Raw genomic sequence first — 18,057 nt, forward strand, 5'->3', positions numbered from 1 at the left:
GCAGGCAGCCATCTGCGGCTGCTTGGTGTCCCCCCCCCCCCCCCCCCCCAACCCCCAGCGAGGGGTGTGTGTGTGTGGGGGGGTGTGTGTCTGTAAATACCGGGGGCCAGACTGAGGACCCTGGGGGGCCGTATCCGGCCCACAGGCCATAGTTCGAGGACCCCTGTTTTAAAGAGTAGCTGTAAATGCAGCAGCCCATTGCCTATATATCTCACACGCTCCGTTCTTTAAGTCTCAGAATGAGATGTCTGGATCATATGTACAGAAATGCATTCAAGTGGTTTTGGCTTATGGTTTTTAATTATGCATCTAAAAATCGTATTTGCACAACTAGACAACTAGTTTGATTTTCTGAGTTCATAAGCACAATCTCTGTAAACATATTTCTCTGTATTTCTCTAAATACGGAGTCAGGGGTTTCTGGTTCGGAACAAATAAGTTTGGAAGTCTGCTCTATAATTTCAAGCAAGCAAATACTGTGTTTTCTGCTGTGTTGCAAGTCTACAAAACCACAAAGATCTTAACAGCAGGTCTTGAACCACCTATCTTAATCCCTGCTTTGCTACCTCTAACTTCTCACTTCACAGCCACTTTCACAGGCTCACCCAGCACAGGCCTTCACACCAATGGCCCTTCTGGGACACAGACTGCTTTGCTAGCACAAGTCCTTCCTCTTAAAGACATGAGCAGAGGGTGAATTCCCCACACAGGGCTTTCCCCTCATGTGCTAATAGCAGAATATTTTTGCAGGTGTCATTGCCAGCAACAGAAAATGAACACACAGTGACCTTTGTGTCTCAGCACCAAAATAAAAGTTTTACCACAAATTTCGCTGGAATGCCTTATGTGTTTTTCTGAAATTAATATTGTTTAAAGACAACAGACAAGTCACAAGAAACTGAAGGGTGTGTTCTTTATTTGTTTTCATTGCTTTTTTTCCTTGGCCCTGCAAACAAATTAGTTAGCAGCAGATCTCTGCAGAGTACTGGTGAGAAGAATTTGATACGCTTGCTTTCATTTCTCCTCACCTTTCCCTATCCAACCTTGGTGTTTCTAAACTGCCAACTGCTTTTTGTTACTACCATCATGGCTATCTTCAGAGTCATGACCAATCCCTGATGGAAAGGTCCAAGACAGCTTCAGGATAGTATCACACACTAGTGACTCCAGTGTAATCTTCAGTGACAGAGTACTTGAGAGATGGCCTTACATGGGCATCTGACACACTAACGCCCTACCCTGGACTGGAATTTCTTTGATGCACAGAGATCCCAGAAGGACACAGGATAAAAGATTTCTAACATATACCAGATAATCTCAAGGATCTCGTCTCCCACTCCTCCTCACTTTGCCCTCTCCGTTTCTTAAGTCTGTTCTCCCTCTGCAAGTATTGTTATTTGGAACGCACTTTCTTCCTCTACGTTCTTCAACACTGTTATATGCCTTCACTGAGAAACGGCTACTTAAGTTTCTCAGTCCTTCACTGCTCATTTAATTACGTGTCCCTGCATTATTTAAGCTGTAATGAAAACTACACTAATATACGACACTAAAAACTACACTCAACTACACTAAAATAATATACTGTCATTAATATTGATCAGTAGTAATACTATCACTGTGTGTTTAATGCTTACAAAGCAAATGTTTGTTCCTACAAGAATTGTTCTCTCAGATACATACCAGGAAAGAAAAGTCTCAGCACAGCAAGAAGCTTTAAAAGTTTTCCTAATTAATAATAAGAGCTAAAGATACAAACCATCAACACTATGGCTTTAGAGACTTGCCATTCTTGATATTCTGCTTTTGGTATTTCTCAACTTAATGAGAAAAGCAGCATTGCAGTAAACAGAACTACAGCAAATAAAGTCAAAACTATAGCCTGGGACTTAGCTGCTAATACCACTAGAGTTCACTACAAGAAAGGAGAAGAATGCAGGCTACTAGACAGACTCTATTCATACAGTAAGCAGAGACATCAAAGCTCAAGAACTGCCAGCTGTGTTAAATTAACATTTGGTCACTATCACCCCAAAAGTGCCTGTACTGTAAATTTTGAATTTTCCTTAGCTTGTTTTTACCTCTCAACACGCAAAGCTGCATGAAAACGGCAGTGTAGCAAGTTAAGCAAAGCACACTTGTTTCTTTACCTTGGAAGTTTATCTAGCAGAGTCTTCAGTTCATCACATATGAGTTTAACGAGGCCGCTGTTTATGTTTCTGTATGATACGTCAATCATGAAGATGTAAGCCGGTGGCTTTGGTGGCTTGTTGTTCTACAGAAAAAATGACCATTCATAGGGAAAATTAGACAAGTGTTCACTGCTAAACAGTGAAAAGTGTTATGCTGAAAAAAATATACAGCTAGTACCATAAGGCAATCTTATAAATTATTAAATCAATACAGTGTTCAGTTGTTTGAAAAAATGCTATGGATCATAAACAGTAACTACTGCAGAAAGCTGACATGTATTGGGTGAAATCCACCCCTGGAATAAAACATTACTACTGGAAAATAGCATCCTAATGGAATAAAACATGTAAAGGGTAACAGTTTATTAGATAAGATGAAACACAAACATTTTCTGCTGCAATTCAAGTGTTTAAACAAATTTGCCTTTTGGCTTTTTTCTGTACCCATGTGGTTTTGCATCTCCTATATCAATATGCAATACTGTTTTGTTAATGTGAATGCTTAAATTTGGCTTTTGTTAGCATATTCCTCTTAACATCTGTTGAAGCCATTTCAAAGCAATCTGGAAACAGAAAATACAACTTAGATATGTAACCAGAATTACAGTATCTCAAGTTCTCAGCAGTACTAAGCAATGATCATTTGCATCCCATTTGTCTGTCTTGCTGTCTCATGTTCCAATGTATTCTGGACAGCTGAACTGTATGTTCAGGAATAAGCTCACTTTTTGTAAGGTAATCAAAGCATGATAGTGGAACATTCAATGTATGGAACTGCTGCATACACAGACCTACCTGATGGATTCCTTTGGGAACTGCTCTTATTCATAATGTAAGTGGCATACAAATAGTGACATACATTACTGACACAGGTTTTCTTAAGTAAGAAAAAGTAAGACAAAGGGGTTTTTTGTTTCCAAGTAAAGCAAAGTAATGCTTAGAGATGCACTCAGGAAGAAGACCATATAAAGTGAACACAGTAACAGTTATCATCATACTCCCTAAGATCAGTTTTCCTAATTCCCATTAGGAGGAGTAGTGGTCATTACTTGGTGTCAAATTCAGGACAGCTTTTCCATTATACTGTTTCACTACCTTCATACACAGAGTTCGGACCACTTATCCAAATTACTCGTGTTAAACTAAACCTTAGAAAACCTAACCCTTGAATGATGACCTATCCATAGTCCCTGGCACACTTTAAACTAAATCTAACATTAAACCTCTGATCTCACTTCATCCAAATCATGTACATCAGGGCTCCTGTGAACTAAAACCAGGCGGTATTTTTAAAAGCTGTTCTTTTTACAGTACTTGGATTCAAGTTTCAAAAACTATCACACTACTTCTAAACTCTCGTACCGCATCACTGTTTATGAAGAATCCTTCCATATTTTCTGACAAATATATGACAGAACAGAGGACTTGTGCTCTTACCACATCTGCTTAGCAGAAGCGCAATAATGCAAACCAGCTGTTATTTGTTAACATTTTTTGTAGCTGTTCATCCTTGTCATTTGATAAGCACAAAAGGAAATGACTTTTCAGCTCTGGTCTTAAACTGGATTTATAAAATAATTAAACCTTTGCAACTTGGAGCAAAATGAAAAATTATTTATAAAAATAGTATTAACTTCTGTAAAATTTAATGACTTAGCATTTCCAGCATGAGTGTTAATTTTGTAAGAGATTCCTTCTTTTGTAACATTCTAGTAAGCCTATGGATGGCTCTTTGTAACAAGACAGACCGACCATATTGGATGACTTATCAAGGGAACTCCCTGATTTAAGCTATATGGCAAAAGCCACTGCCCTGAAATGAAATGCACTGTGATGACGACTGCATCACACAGGATTACACTCTGGAACAGAGAAAAAGAACTGTGAAAATGGCGCAGAGCCATTCAGTACACATGAGTTTCCAGAAGTTTAGCTGCCAGAAATCAGCAAAGCTTAACTGAATTTGGTGGAGCTACACTGGATGTACACTGAGGATCCCGCGCCCTACTTCTGTAATGCCTCACTACAACTCTCTCCTGTTCTGGGGTTTAACCCAGATTCCAAAAAAAATCTATACAGGTCATCTCAGGAATTTCACTGGATTTTGGAGCAGTACCCTAGTGAGAAAGCAGAATTAAACCTGTTCATTCTCTTCATACCAGCAATAATGTGATGGTCTGAGGAAGTTACTGGTATCTACTTCAGGACTCTGTAGGATCCAGTTGCCTTCCCTGACCTTATCATGACCTCAGTTCCACTGACAGGAAGATAATTCTGCCTGATTTCAGCAAGAAAGAAATATATGTCCATACTGTGGACAGATGAAGTCACACTCATAATTTTGTAAAATGAGCTAAAGTTTGAAAAGTTTAATTAATTTATGCTTTCAGAAGTATCAAATACAGTTCTCTAATAAAATCTACTACAAATATTTGAAGTGACTTGAGCACGCTTTGGACTGAGTTCTTCAGCAAGTCAATACTCGGAGAGAGAACCCCCTGCATTTTAACTTACTTACTGGTCAGAATACTAAAACCACTCTTGCCAGGAAAAGATTACAAGGTCAAATTCCCTTGCTAAGGTTTTCAATATTGGGAAGGCAATTTAGGCATGGTTCTGCCTTCAAAATTAATGGAAGATGTGCACCTAAAATGCAACACCGCATCAAAAATTTCAACTATATCCTCTAAACAGTGCAACATGCTAGCTAGGACCAAATGACTGTCTCAATGACTGGTGATCCATGACTTTGCTGCACTATTTGTTATTCTTACTTGCTAGTCTCACAGTCTGCAGCATGAAAGAACAAAACATAATACTCTCTGCATAAATAAACACTAAATTCTCTACATCTATCTTCATTTGCTAGAATGTTCCTGGACTATTATATTTCCCTTACAAGTGCATTTACTCTACTGTAGTTACTTAAAGGATCTTGTTTGTTTTGACATAAAATTGTAAATAAGTTTGCATACTGGAAATACTCACTCGGCAGTAATCCAAAGTAGCAACATATTCATAAGATCCCAGAGATAGCTCAGGCCTTTCGTAGTGGTCTACCCGTCGGCCAATGTGGTCCAGATGTTGAAAGAAGAACGGAGGGACTAAAAACCAACACAAGAGCAGGGAAAAAATCACTTATGTTTTGGGGAGGAGGGAAATAACCCAACAGCTTCTTTCAACATACACAATGTACTAACATAGGCTTCTCTGTTACTGATCAAGAGAAGAGTTTAAACACCCAAGCTGCAATGTTGGGTTTTTTTCCCCCCACACCCCGGCTTAAAAAAACCAACCAAACAAAACCTCACAACATTCCAGTAATGCCAGTTTCTTCTGTATTTGGAGGATAGGGCATATTCCCCTATCAATGCACATATTCTCCCACCTCTACCCTGTCAGGCTTGAGTAGGTAAAACCAACCCAGGCCATTTCCACAGGCAGGAGCCTGTTACCCTCAGGATACACACTTAACAGTGACTATTCTGTTAGCAGATACAGTCTATGCACAGCTTAATTCACATCACCGGAGCCAGAGCTCTGCAGAGGGACAGCAGATTTAGGACTTTTCCTAACTACTGTACTGCTTTACCCAGTGCAGAACTCCAAAGCAGTAAGAAATCAAGTGGGTTTGCCAACAACAATTTATACAGCTAGTCTCATGGTTCAAGTCAAGCTGGGGAAGAGTAACCTCTGGATTTTAGCTCCTCTTTCCTCAATCAATATATATTTAGAAAGCTTATTTTCCACACTTTTGCCTGTAAAGAGTGTATGTGTGCATGAGCAGGGGAAAATATCTACCTAGTTTCTTGGCCATTTCTAGTCCTCAATAAAGTTGGGTTTTTTTTAAGTGCTTTCTGACTCAGATCAAAGACACTGTAGTAATACGAAGCATGATTTAAAATGACACTGCAACTTAAAAGGCCTTTCTTAAAATGTTCACCGTGCATTTACATTTCTCTCTATGAGACTTTAAATTGCTAACAAGCTATGAAACCTGTTATCTGCTATGCCTGCATAAACATCTGAGCGTCAGGCAGAAAAGAAGTTGGAGTGAGTCTGTCAAGGTTCATGTTTCAGAGTTGAAAAGATTACTGTATTAGGGAAAGCACTATACCACTGTGATCCAGCTGAGGAAATACGACTTGATACAAATGTCTAGAAAGGCTAGTTCTGGCAAAGATTTGGGATTTAGCCAAGAGCACAAGAACAGTTATGAGTCACATGCAGCACACTTGAACAAATATGGCATGGTATCTTCTGTGAAAACCAACACTTGTCACAGTAAGATTAATAGGTTATTTAACCACTGTATCCACAGCCATGGACAGGACTAAGCTAACGTGGTTCTAAATATCTGGTTCTTCCTGGACACTTAGATTTCTGAAGGAAATTATGTTTTTCCACACAAAGTTGCTTTCAGTTAGCAATACAAACAGCTTTGTATCCTACATTGACATATTTTTAAATAAAGTTTTGATTGTATCAGGCTGGACTTCATGAGTCAGCATTATTTTTCAGACATTTATTTTTTCAAATTGTACTGACCAAATGTTTCTACGTATTTTTCTTGGGTATTTTATTATTATTTGTGAAATAGACCTAGTTACTGCATCTCACTAAACTATTTTCTTAGCGAGTCGAGAATATAATTTTAGGGATATAGTTTCTTTTTAGTTTAATGGCATTTGTATGAATCACACATCAGAGAAACATCACTTACCATCATTTATACAATTGCAAAATCCACACTGGTATCTTCTTCCACCTTCAATAAACTGCATGAAGGGACACATATAAGCTTTGCACCGGTTGCATCGGATTGGTCCAGTCTCACCATGGTTTACAACATAAAGAGGTGTCTAGATGATGAGATACATGAAGTTATAAAAAGCAATGCAAACCTGAAACCAAATAAAGTCAGCTTGAAAGCTACTGCTCAGACTTTTGCTAGAGATCACCTGATCAAGCTATCATTCATTGTTCAGCATTCACACAAAATCTGCAGTACAGTTGGCTCAGCTCCATAGATCCCCCTCAGGGACTAAATTTACAAGTTCACAGGCCCTATTCTGACACTTATCAGAAAGAGAGTAAGGACTCACACCAAAAGCCTACCAATTTTTGAAAGTACTGTAAGTTTAGGGTTCCAGGCTGATTTTCTCCAGGCAAAGGGTTGTTACAGCTCACTAAGAAAAATCAGCTGGAGTCATATTTTATCTTCTCTGTCAGATTGAGATTTTCCTAAAGAAATCAATTGCAAGCAGTCTCTCAAACAGATATCTGCTAAGAAAGCTTCTACTATTTTGTCCTAAATGCTGCCCCCCGCCCCCCCCCCAGTGCTGCCATGTTAAGTGCTACACTAACATTTAAATGCTGCCAGGTTCACCAGCTAGAGTAGGAGATTTAGAAGAAATATTAACATTTACTGAAGGAAAGTACACACAGCAAACAAATACAGTATCTCAACCACTTGTCAGTTTAATTACACTGACCATGCTTGCTTACAGCCTCTGCCAAAACCCACAGCTAATAGAAGACATTTTCCAGATGCCTCTTTCAGTAATAATTGTGCAGCAATTGAAAGATTCCTGTGATTATACCTAATGTTAGAAAAGTCTGCTTTAAATGGCTACAAAAAAGGAAGTTTGCTCAATTATTTGTGAAACTTTTTTTTCTTACTCCCTTCAATCCCAACTAAAAATCTCTGAACATGACAATATGAAAAGAAATCCAGAGTTTCGACCCATAACAGATCTCCTCAAAAGGAAAAATGCTGACAGCCTTTGAATGCTAAAATACCACTAGCACATTCTTTTTTTTTTTTTTTTAATTACTCTTTCTCTTCTTACAGAATGGACATATTTCATCTATTATATACTTTATATTTTTTTGGAGCATAAGAGTCTTTGAATATCTAGAACATCATTCATGTCCTTCTAGCATCCACTACTTACACGTATTTTATTGTTTGTTTATATTCTACAGAGACTATTTTACCTCTCCAAAGGGTTTAATGCTTTTTGCAAAGGATGTTATACATATATTTTACTACGTAGGTTTTAAGTGCTCCCTCCTGTTCCACTGAGATACTATTTTACTTTGTGTTCTTTCTTCTATAAAAATTGAGTTTCATACAAATCAAACAATAATGTGAGCTGACAAACTATCAGGGTAATTTTTTAGACATGAAAGCCTTGGCTACAAAACCTGCTCATCAGCCACAATCGCTTAATAAGTTTTAAAACTTCTGGGTTTTGTTCATTACTTGGCAATTTTCTTATTATTATTCTGCTGTATTAGCTTAATGAGGCCTGAATCTGGCTTGCCGTTGATACTACCATAGCATCTGACCTGGTAGGGGAAAAACACAAGACTAAAACAACTCCTGATGCATTTATACATGTTGATTCAGTCATTTTAAACCTTGTTTTGATACATTTAGTATTATCCAAAAGCAAAGAAAAGCTATCCTGAAATTATCAAATTTTGAAATACTAAAATTAAGACCTTTGTATAAAAAGCATGAACATGAACAATCAAAAAATAAATGTCATGAAGTTCAGAGCCTAGGTGTCCACACTCTTACACATACTTAATAAATTAACTTTTTAAAGAGATCAGAAATAAAAATAATGGGGGGTTTTCCTGGTCTTTTCATATTTGGGGGGGAAATTTTAGTTTTCCCCTCCCCTTAAGTTTCTTTAAAAAACCCCACTTATTACACAGTCCTTATTAAAAAAGTGGGGTTAGAGACTCAGTAGCCTAAGGCTTATGTCTGCAAAGATTTACATGCACATTTAACTTTATACATTAAATGGTTGTTTTGAAGTTACTGAGTCTATGTGCAGCACATGAGGTTAAAACACATGCTCAAGTATTAAATAAATAGTGTCCACAGACAATGTTCTGCAAATATATACTATGCTGGATTCTGTTTTGTCTTGCCCAGAGAAATAAAGGATGAAACACCGATAACAAAAGCATGCAGAATCTTAAAAAAAAAAAAGAAAAAAAAAGGGGGGGTGGGTGGGGGTGGGTGGAGAGAGATTAATCAATGAAGCAAAACCAACCAAAAACACAAGTAACACAATTAAGGATTTTGTCTAACAAATAAAAATCTCCCCAAAAAAGCCCTATACGTATTGATTTGTTCACTTGGAATTTTTTTAAATTACATGGCATTTACATTTTAGTATTTTCTTTACATACTTTCAAACATTACATCAATAATGAGCAATAATAAATAATAAAGCTATGCGTACAATAACTTCAGAATAAGCACTCAGACTGAAAGCATCAAATACCCACTTCTTGATGTGAGTAATACAGTTGTGAAAGAAACTTTACCTCAAAAAAGCTGAAATCTTCCAGGACATTAAACCCTAAGACTAGACATTCAATCCATCAAGAGAAAGTAATTTCCGTTTGTGTGTGTAAACTGCTAGCTAATTTCTGATTGTCAAAACAGCTTCTGACTGTCAAAACAGTCACGATGAAGTAGCCTTTTTTTTTTTTTTAAAAAAAAAAAAGGTAGATCTCCATAGGAATGTACAAAGATAAATAATACTGTACAAAGTTACAAGTTTACACTAATGAATACATAACAGAAAAACGGTCATTAAAAAAGACACGGTACTAAATGGGGAAGTCTTGTTTGATGTGCTCCACTCTCTGTAGATGTCACTGCATAACAGAAGATAAAGCAGAGCTCCATTTATGGTCCCATGGAAATCAGTGGCAAACTCTTACAGGAGCAGGGCAATAAGATAGAAGAAAAAAAATATCTCTTTTTTCATTACGTTAGTTTGTTCTTTTGTTGTTTGGGTTTTTTTAACAAATGCAATGCTTAGTTTTCTTTTGCTTTTCCACCTATAAAGTATCAGCATTTTCTTTCTCTCCTCTCTTAAATCTCTACAAATAGTAAGAGAATCAAGTTCGATATCTACCATAGTTATCTGCTATGCTTGTGGACTTGTTATGGCCTTATACTTCTCTTCCCCCTTATGTCTTCAAAAACCTAACTGTGAACAGAGACAGACCTCACAAAAAGGAACACTTAGGTATTGATTGTTGGTGTTCCAGCACTATCAAAAAATTTCTTAAAACCAATGACTAAACCAGTACTTGGTAGCCTAAATCTGGATGGGACGCATAAAAGGGATTCCTTTTACGTAAGTTGAAAGAAGAGAGGCAGAAAGAATCAGTTGTGCTGGTAGACAGAACATTAGTTTTAGGTTAAAGCAAAGGAAGACTGGGCAGAAGAGATGGAACTATTGTAAGAGACCTGCATAAACTTCCCCTTCTCTGGAACTTCAGGGCCCCATTAGAGTGCAAGTCCTGAAAGTCGATCTGGTAAACCATAACTTATCCCACAATTAGCCCAAATATAGCTGCGATAGCAAGAGTTTTATTTTGGAAATATTTCAGCAAGAACATCTCTAAGGAGTCAGAGCAATATCACAAAGCAATAGATAGACGTTGGTGGCACAGCTCCAAGATGAAATACATCCATAAAAATTTCCAGAGGGACTGTAACCTGTGCTTTCAACTCTGAGAAAGCAGAATTACTATTGCTTGCTATAAAAATGAAGTCCTGACACCCTCCTGAGGGTTCCCTGTTATGTCTGCGAAGTATCACCATATTCATGCTGCAAGATCAAGACCACAGCTGGAAACTGTAAGTGTAGGAGTAAGGACCGTGATGAAGCTCAAGATCATCATGGCACATCTCTATAAAGGTGTTCTAAAGAGAAAAATCATGAGAGAGAGTGTGTGTCTCTGGAGAACAAGAGAGGCATACACAAACGCTTAAAAAAACTAGCTGCTTATCACAAGCAAAATAAAATGTATACAGCATCTGTTTTCATTGTCAGACTGGCATACGGACAGGGCTACAAGACAAACCTCCGCATGTGATGGACATTGCACCTTGTCTTTGCCTTTTCCTGCCTACCACAGCCAAGGTGGGTTCCTATCCACTCCCTGACACAGACCCTCCCAATCTGCATTAGGAGCTACGTTTCCACCCTCAGTTTGACTTCACCATTGTTCAGATGCATTTTCCACCTCAGCACTGAAACAACAGGAATACAGAATCGTACTGGAAAGAGGCCCACACAGCTTGTGAACTCTGGCTACATCCAAGAGGAACATAAAAACTCTTTCTGTGAGCGTAGTTTTCAGTTACATCAGTGTCTCTGTCACACCCTACAAGAAGAGGAGCTTGCCACGGGTTCTTCTACATACTTGTGAAGAACTTAACTGCTGAAAGACATGGCTGGTTACTCTACACAATGTAACACTGTATACTACATGTGACAAGTTGCTTTTTCAACTGCAAGTTATCTCAGAGGCAAATGATCCTGAAAGCACACCCCATGAAAACCCCAGATTTAGGGGATCTAAGATTTCAGATAGTGTTTAGACAAGGGCTATTTGTTTCAAAAAGAAGAGCACTCACACATTTGGACAGCCACAGATACATAACTCTTGATGACTTCCAATATGACAGTTCTTTAAAATTATACTCCATGATCAGCAGTACTACAGCAGATAAAATATTTTATTCTGATGTACAGCGAACACTAAACACTGTATTTGCATGGCTGATTAACAGAAACCGACACAAAACTGCCAACTACTCAACCCAGAGGGCTCATTAAACAGACAAGCTGTGCAGGGCAACAAATTCAGAAAGGCAGTGTTTCTAGACATTATTTACGCTTACATTGATGCAAGTGTAATTATTACAATATTAGTAAGACAATTTTAAGATATACTATACAATACAGCTTCCTAATGGACAGAGGAGAAGGCTGTTGGCCAAGTGCGGTACCACTGTCCTAAGTAAATCCTGTGTTTAATCAGTACAGTAAAGAGATGAGAAGAAACTCCTTCAGATAATCAAGGGAGATTTTTGAAATCTAACACTGGTGGTTTTGGAAAAAAATCTAGGTCATTAACCAAACTGTTTCCTAGGACTGCTGTAGGGGTTTGTTTTCTTTTATTATATCACCATAGATTGCTTTTGAGAAAGATTAACCAGTCTACAAATAATCCCTTGGTTTTGAGTTGCTTTACTGAGTCGCATTAAAACGTCAAGAAAGCATTTCTCTTTGTGATGTTCTTACTGTCTTTTATCAGAAGCCATCCCCTCCGAAGACAGAAATTATTTTGCCTATTCTTGGTTTTTAGATGTTGAACACTATCAGCCTCCTCAGCTGACGACTCAAGCTAATTTGGACTATCTCTCTGCAGGGTTCATAGCAGGTTCAAATATTTTCCATAAGTCTTTTTTCATCTGTTTCCTTGTTTGTTTACATAACTGCAGCACGGCCGAAGCATCAACCACGTGACGCATTATCTCTTGGCTCTGTCCTGATTTTTACAGACCACGTAAAAACGCCAGCAGCATGTTCAAACCTTCTTGCCCAAAAACGTTCCAGACCTAGGCAGAAACATTCACCTGCACACATGGCCATGCAAACAATACTGTGTGGCATGGTAGCTGAATTTCAAGTTGACACTGCAGATGGGCTATGATCCAGTATGTACTAAAATAAACAGAAAGCTAGACATTGATTTCAGTGGATCATACCTCAAGAATATCCTTTAAATCCTCACTCAGCATTCTGTTTTTTAGGAGAGTATTGCAATTAACTGAATCGAGCTAGCAGTGTGCAGAGTGCATATATAGGCTATTCAAGAAGAAGGATTTTAAAAAGTTTGAGGATGGGGGGGAAATACACACAGTAATGATAAAATTTTGATGTAAAAAAACCAACTAAATAAGCTAGCTTACTTCTTTAGAACTTCTGTATCATACAGGTGACAGAAAAGGGTAGGGGAGAGGGGGAGGAGAAAGCACAAAAAGGAAAGTAGTCTACTATCCATGCTTAAGAGAGGCACCACAAATTCTCCTGGTCATGATCCCAGACCAGGAATACGAAGTGTTAACAAGTCAGCGCTCTCCAGCACTTCTCAGCTTTGTAGTGCTGACTGTTATTTGGATGTACGGACATGCTGTATCTCAAGTGAAGGTCAGCAGCCAGGATTAACTGATGATATAACAGGAGCGTGAAATTGGATAATCAAGAAACTGTGCTGAACAACAGACTTTTAAAATGTTAGCACTTTAAACCAATTGGATCTCAAGCAAGACCTGCCTCAGCCCAAACTATACTCAACCTAGTAAAAGTGTGAGCTGGTGCAGAGGCACATACACAAGAAGAGAACAAGGGAAGGGGTAAGAGACAGACAAAACTACTCTAGGACAGTGTCATCTTTGTCATGTCGCTCCCCTCCCTGTTTCCCATTAGCACCCCTGAGGGAGATAGACACACGCTAAATCACATGAGAGGACTCAGGTTCGTGCCTGTACTAATCCACAGCTCCACTTCCCACATATCAGTATCACAGATGCTCCAGCACGGCAGTCCTTGCCCAAGATTTGTAGGCATGATTATCACACTAGCTGTAAAACCATTGAAAAATAAGACAGGCAAGTTTTAGGAAGCTTTTCTACAGAAATGGTAAGTAGTAATTACAAGGGAGAGAGTCTAGCTTTATTGATCACAGGAGTTTCTCAATAAAATTGTAAATTTGATATTCAGGGATTTGTTCTCTGCCTGGTCTGCCTGAAATTCATTCAGCACAGACCAAAATAAAAGATACTCATCAATATATTTTACAGAAGTAAACAGAACTGTTAAAAGACACCTCAATCAGGCACCGTTTTTATTTTTGGCAGATCACTGCAGGACAGCTCTAGAGCATTTTCAAAACAGCAGGCAGAATTATTTTACTATTATTATACTATGACTACTGATGACTTCTTGACAGGCCCAGTCTCTTACATATGCTGTATTGTCACATCAATGTTAGTTTACCCTCAAACAGCATTTTTCAAGATGGCTAAATATATGATAAATCAAACATCTGAGTTTAAAACACAGGCCCAGCCTATAACATGTAAAGATAATGGGTAAATTAGCATATCAATTCTGTTTTAAAAGGCCAAAGACCATTTAATGCAAACACAGCTGTGACCATTTATAACATGCTCTAGAAAATCCTTACGATAGCTATTAAAAACCCACTCCAAATAGTACTTGTGGAACATGCAGCTCTAGGTTTAGGGAAAAAATATTTAAGTTTGTCAATAAATCTAAATGTAGCGTAATGATCTCTGATGCAACACTTCTCCTAGGTGAAATTCTGCATCAGAATAACATTATCAATGTTATTCAAGTCTTTGTAGCGAGAACAAAAAAGCCACCTAGTTCTGGATTTCAGGACCATTCTGGCCCACTGTGCGCTATCATCAACTTTAGAGGCCAAGTATGTGGGTTGGGTAGACAGGGGTGTGCAGGTGTGTGTATATGTATGTATATAAAATTTTTCATCATTTGAGAGAAAAGCAATTATTGACTTAAGATCATGCATGAAAGTCTAATGAGTGGAGGGTTGCCTTCCTTCTTGAAAACCTGGAGCTGTTTCTCTTTTGTTAGGAGGCATTATTGTGACTTTTAAAACTGACTACTCATGTTTGCATTCTTGAGAAATTTCTAAAATAGAAACTTTCTTGCTCCTATTTTTGCTCACACAAACATATTAAAGAAAGAAACTTTAATGACAGAAAAAAGCACAGACAAGTACAAAAGGGTTTAATTGGAGGTGGATAAAATAGTTCTGTTTATCTGCAGGCCTTCTTGAACAATGTTTATTAGTAAACATTCCTCTAAGGCTAATTAATTTATCTCCATTGAAATCAGAAAGAACTGGGCATACTTTAAATGTCATGCTGCATTCACAAGCCAACTACGGCTAGCCAATTGCCACAGAAGTACTTAGAAACTATAATGAGAATTTTTGTTACGTGAACAAAAGGAGCACTGAATAACCTCACCTCTGAAGCAAGTATATCTGGGATGAATTTAATACCCTTTTTAAACGTCATGTCCTTTCTACAATGTTAATTTTGAAGGTCAAGCTGTTATTTTAAAAATGCCACATCAGGTAGGAATGTTCATACTCTGCATCTCTCCTCCATGAATACTTTCACAACTATCATAGCTGTGATGCTTCAAGCAGATTCTGGAACCCCCAAACATTAATAATGTTTGTATGCAACTATCCTCCTCTCTTTTACTAATGCTGAGCTACAGCTGAATGTCACAAGTAAGGGGCTGTGCAGAACTGAGTTATGAGCTAAGCAGTCCTGTGAAGGGCACAGACCTGTTCTGTTTACTGCTCCTTTACTCTGAGGCTGAGGAGGTAATCTATGCCTCCATTTAGCAAGCATAGATTACCTAATTCTGGTTGAACACCATATGAAAAAGCAGCTCCCTCCACCTATTTCTCGTCCTCCAAGAAGCCAAGCTTCCCTTCCCACAGAACCAATGAAGGGGCATTCTGTAAAAGCAGGCTACAGAACAGCATTAGAGCCTGATATGATTAGGCCCCACATGTAACCTGGTACATTTGCCTGATACAAAAAAGCCAAGACCATACGACCCAACCACAACCTTCCGCCAACATCAGCTTCCTATACAACTTTACAAAACATTTTTTCAATGTAATTACACACTTTACACGGTTGCATCCAAACTACAGTACTGCATTAATATGCACAAATAAGTAAAACACATATGAACTGAAAATGCAATAACAACTTCAGCTTAAAAAGCAAACCACTAACTTTTCCTCCTGAACTTCCTAAATACCAGTGCATTCTGACTCTCTCAAGTTTCCAAGGTAGCTGAGCAACATCTCTGACAGCCTAAGGTTAGAGCTTGCAGAGTCTCACAATGTTTAATTTACTGCTGTTGCTATGATCAACTTTGGCCAGTGCGTACGGGAGGCAAACACCATTTCAAGACAGCAATGTGCCACCTGCAGGGGAAAACGCATGTGCAAAATGGTAGATGCTATTCAAGCAGCTATGTTGAGTTACAGAGGTATCTAGTGATAGCCAAAATATTTTTTTTACTTGAGTTTCATTTTTCTTGGCAAAACAATTCATCAATATTGTTGGCCAGCTAATTAAGTGGATATGAATGTTACTTTTTATCTCCCTTCAATAGTTACTGTTTTTCTTACACTATTACCATTCTGAAGAACAAACACAGTCTGCAGCAGAAACCAATTACAACATCTTTATAAAAGCATTTTCCCCGTCTAAATTTCATATTTGTAAAAAATTAATCAGGAACTCTGATTACAATATGAATAAGGTTTATAATAATGGCAAATTTTCAAGTCACTGTCCCCATCTCTTTCAGGATTACCTCCTACCATAACTGGAGTGGTGCATGGAACAGCGTACTACAGAAGTATTTTGAAAATACACTTTAAGAGTATTTTAAAATGTACACTAAAAGCAAAAAGACAGAAAAAACTAAATCAGGAAATTTACTTGAAATAAGAAAAGCTCTGCTTCCATAGACTTTTCTAAATCTGGCTCCGAAAGTTCATTGGAGTTACAGAGTGTAGTTACAGCCCAAAACACTAACAAAAAACTTCTTCCTAGATGATGAAGTCTTGGGAAGCAATCCAATTCCAAATGCTTTACTACCAAATGCAGACTAGCATGGGGCATGCTCTGTAAAGGAAGCCTCATCAAATACAGGATTCACACACCTCTAAATTAGGCATTATGAAACCTAGCTTACAGGCACTGGTCTCCAGAGTGAAAAAAAGCTTTCTGGGTGAGGCATCTGGAGATGCCTAAGAGTTCTGGGTTCTCCATACCATGCATGGGAGAGTCAGGCACCACAGAGGAGCTATGCAAAAACTCTAGATATTAACCCAGCGCTAGTTTATTGAAAAAAAATCAAGTAAAATAGCACCAACAAAGCAACAAAATGTCAGATACTCCTCCTGCTCCATAGTCCAGGCAGACTCAGAACTATGAGACCAGTCTCACAGTTCTCTCCCAAATGAAGGCATTAATAAGAATGCTTTGGCACTTGTTTTATTTTAATGACTGGAAAATGGAAGAAGTAGTAGTGCTTAGGCTCATACCAGCATGGTATACAGCAATGAGTTCACGATACAGAGGTTTATGCTACTTGGACAGTCTCTATATGAATTGATTATTCCAAACAGCTTGACATTGGATTTGTTGTAAAAATACCAAGGCAGTCCTAAGAACAAGAAAGAATGGCTGGTAGCATGGCCCTATCCCTAAACTGACCCAGTTGTCATCTACAGTGTGTTATTGATGCACATGCTCTCTTTCTGATCCACTGACTTTCACCTGCAGAAGTTTAAACAGAGGCAACAAACTCTTCTGTACAAACTGGCCAACAGCTTAGTGGTCAACCCCTGCCTTTTCTGGAGGGTGTAAAAGCATTTCAGCATCACCAGTCTAAGTGTCTAACTATTAAGTTATATCACATGTGCAGGGCTTCTACTCTTACCATGTTTTAGAAAAATATGACATCTAGCACAGAGTACTTTGATAGTGTGCCCCAAAGACACTGACAAAAATCACTCTCTGCTGGAGCCTGGACAACCCAGAGATCAGTACTGTAAGCATGCAAAGCAATCTGTCCCACTTACAATTCCGAGATAGCAAAATATTATCTCCTCGAGAGCTGCTGGTTTTGCTGTGGAGTACTCATTTGAAAGGAGGAAGCTTTTGATACCTATACTGGAGAAAGGACCAGTAGTGTCAACAGGCATGAAGGAATTTTGAATAACCTAGATAAAGGGTCATATGAAGTATACTCAAAAGGAAAAGAGTCATTAAACTTTCAATAAACTCTGACATTTCATTTCCAGTAGCTATGAACACAAAGAGGAATCTCACCTCAGGTCCCAAGTACATATGGGGATTACAAAGTTACAAGCCAAGAAG

General features: G+C 38.3%; 1 protein-coding gene across 4 annotated transcripts in view; it reads right to left on the bottom strand.

Annotated features, from left to right (window-relative positions):
- The window catches only part of SEC24D (SEC24 homolog D, COPII coat complex component), a 58,222-nt gene that overhangs the window by 15,343 nt on the left and 24,822 nt on the right, over positions 1-18,057 (bottom strand). For all 4 annotated transcript variants that reach the window (XM_056357325.1, XM_056357335.1, XM_056357345.1 and 1 more), the window contains exons 9-11: positions 6,916-7,054; positions 5,181-5,296; positions 2,151-2,275 (exon numbers count right to left, since the gene is read on the bottom strand). In XM_056357325.1, the coding sequence (XP_056213300.1) occupies positions 2,151-2,275; positions 5,181-5,296; positions 6,916-7,054 (380 nt within the window). The remainder of the gene's footprint in view (positions 1-2,150; positions 2,276-5,180; positions 5,297-6,915; positions 7,055-18,057) is intronic.

Source organism: Falco biarmicus, chromosome 1 (assembly GCF_023638135.1).
Source record: "Falco biarmicus isolate bFalBia1 chromosome 1, bFalBia1.pri, whole genome shotgun sequence".
NCBI lineage: Eukaryota > Metazoa > Chordata > Aves > Falconiformes > Falconidae > Falco > Falco biarmicus.